General features: G+C 35.0%; 1 protein-coding gene across 1 annotated transcript; it reads left to right on the top strand.

The window, feature by feature from the left end:
* The first annotated feature begins 1,056 nt into the window (after window positions 1–1,056).
* On the top strand, window positions 1,057–2,673 carry LOC11413387 (spermidine hydroxycinnamoyl transferase). The gene has a single exon (XM_003608481.4). It carries the CDS (start codon window positions 1,137–1,139, stop codon window positions 2,508–2,510), a length of 1,374 nt encoding a protein of 457 aa, XP_003608529.2. The 5' UTR covers window positions 1,057–1,136; the 3' UTR covers window positions 2,511–2,673.
* The last annotated feature ends 110 nt before the right edge of the window (window positions 2,674–2,783 follow it).

The following is a 2,783-nucleotide window of genomic DNA, read 5'->3' as shown; positions in this document are numbered from 1 at the left end:
AATTTTTTGTTGTTCAATGAATCTAAAAATAATTTTTTTCTCATAATAGAAATCAAAGAGGGTTGTTAACAAAAATAAATAATAAATTTGAAATTATACATCATAACAACTATGTACTAAACTAGTGAACCATCGCATCCTCTATATGGTGATCCTCTCGGATGCATTATCTTATGGGGTACATAATCCTCTGGACGTATAATTTGAATTATACAACCGGTTATTTATTTATTGATAATAATAATACTTAAAAATTATCTAGAACTCCTAGCTCAACTGATAAAATGTCGAAATTGTTAGGCCGGATACCATGACCGGGGTTCGAACCTCGGTACCTCCACTTGTGTGTGTGAGTTTATAATGACTTTGCCATTTCGTCTATCTATAAAAAAAAAAATAATAATAATACTTAAAAATTAATACATTGATTGGCATATCTCGTGTTATGCATGCTGAATTATTTATAGGAGCTAGCTTGTATTCTAATCTGTCAAGTGTCATCTTGCATGTGCATGGATATAAATATAAGACTCTGCAACTGCCAAGAATCTAAGAGTCAAGCGCAAGTCATGGTAAACTCCATGCATAACCTCCTGATACCGATTTGTTTTTTAAACTCCATGCATGATCACCTCGTGGTACCGAATAATTTTTTTTAAAATACCTCATGGTACCATTATAATAAGGCAAATCATTTTTATGTTTTTGAAAACTCCATTATAATGGTACCATTATAAAATACTCCATGCATCTTACGTGGTAATGGATGACCTCTTTTATTTTATGGAGAATACCAATGAATGTACTTGAGATATTGGTTAAAAAACTAAATAAATTTGTCTCAAAAGAAAGTGTAATTATTGTTAAGATAAAACTAAAAACTTATATTTTTCAAAGCAAAGATTCTATTAATGTATTCCTTAACCAATGTCCTACTAGTTAGCAAAACTCTTATTTAATCTATCCATATTTTCCTACAAATTCAACTATTTAAAGATTTCTCTAATGAACTTTTAATCTCACAAACTGAATTTAGAAAACACTTGTGAGAGCAACATTAAATAAAGCAAACAAGTCATCACTTTTTTGGGGTGGAACGTCAAAAAGAGGGTGAGACAATCTTTGTGTTCTAAAACATGCCATCTTCAACATCAACATCAGTAGCATTCAAAGGCTGTTACTATGTGAGACCAATGGAACCAACATGGTGTGGCCGTTTACCATTATCCGAATGGGATCAGATTGGAATCATAGCACACGTGCCAACAATATACTTTTACCAGCCCCCAAAAAACTGGCTTACCTCCCCCACTAAAATCGCCACCACTTTGAAAGAGTCATTAAGCAAAGTCCTTGTGCCGTTTTATCCACTTGCCGGTCGTTTACACTCGAAAGGAAATGGTCGTTTTGATCTCGAATGCAACTCATTGGGTGTTCAATTCATCGAAGCACAATCCTCGTTAACATTATCCGAACTAGGTGACTTTTCACCTTCTTCGGAATATTACCGTTACCTTATCCCACACATTGATTACACACTCCCAATGGAAGATATTCCACTGGTTATCTTTCAACTCACAAATTTTAATTGCGGTGTAGTTAGTATTAGTTTGTTAATCTCACACGCAGTTGCTGATGGACCAAGCGCGTTGCATTTCATTTTTGAGTGGGCTCGGATTGCACGTGGTGAGCCTTTGAAAATGGTGCCAAGGTTTCTCGATACAAACATGTTGTCGCCAAAACGTTGTAACAGTGTTAATAAATGGGAGCCTGATCAACTTCCTTTATTGTTAGGAAATTTGGATAATGTTGAAGAAAGGAAGAAAAAAACAACGGTGGCTATAATCAACTTGAGTAAAACACAAGTTGAAAAGTTGAGAAAAACCGCAAATGAGAGTTGGAATAAACCTAGTAATGGTCGAGGTTATTCGAGGTATGAAACAGTAACCGGTCATATTTGGAGAAGTGCATGTAAAGCAAGAGAGCATAAAAATGACCAACCAACCGCGCTTGGTGTTTGTGTTGATTGGAGGCGTCGTGTGGAACCTAATTTACCTAAAGGGTATTTTGGGAATGCCATTTTAGATGTTTTGGCTACTAGTCTAGCAGGTGATTTAATGTCTAAACCCTTAGGGTATGCTTCAAGTAGGATAAGGGAAGCGGTTGAGAAAGTGAACGATGAGTATATTAGGTTGGGGAATGAGTACTTTAAGAAGCAAGAAGATTTGACTAAGTTCCAAGATCTTCAAGTTGTAGGGAATGGTGAGAAGGGGCCTTTTTATTGGAATCCTAATTTAGGAGTGACTAGTTGGTTGTCATTGCCAATTTATGGACTTGATTTTGGGTGGGGAAAGGAGGTTTATATGGGGCTAGGAACACATGAAGAACTTGATGGAGATTCATTGCTTCTTCCTAGTCCCAATGATGATGGTTCTTTGTTGGTTATTATTTGTCTACAAGAGATCCATATGGATGTCTTTAAGAAGCATTTTTATCAAGACATTGTGTGATCCATGGATGGATTGAAAGAGAATCACACATGCAACAACAAAAGATAAGTTTTGATGACTTCTAGAATTTATAAGTAAGTACTTTTTATTTATGGAACTTATACAAAATAAGGATGGGAATAATTTACTCTATTGAGGTTGGTATGAAGAAACCAATAGGTCAAATGCATTTAAAGGTCTTTTAAGTTTTTCGTTTTTTTTAAAATGGTCCTTTAAGTTTCAAAAGTCCCAATCAAATCCTTTAAGTTTCAAAAGTCCCAAACAAATCCTTTT

The sequence above is a fragment of the Medicago truncatula genome, chromosome 4, assembly GCF_003473485.1.
Source record: "Medicago truncatula cultivar Jemalong A17 chromosome 4, MtrunA17r5.0-ANR, whole genome shotgun sequence".
Taxonomy (NCBI): Eukaryota; Viridiplantae; Streptophyta; class Magnoliopsida; order Fabales; family Fabaceae; genus Medicago; species Medicago truncatula.
The sequence above is the reverse complement of the archived record's forward strand: the minus strand, read 5'-3'. Positions and strand labels throughout refer to the sequence as shown.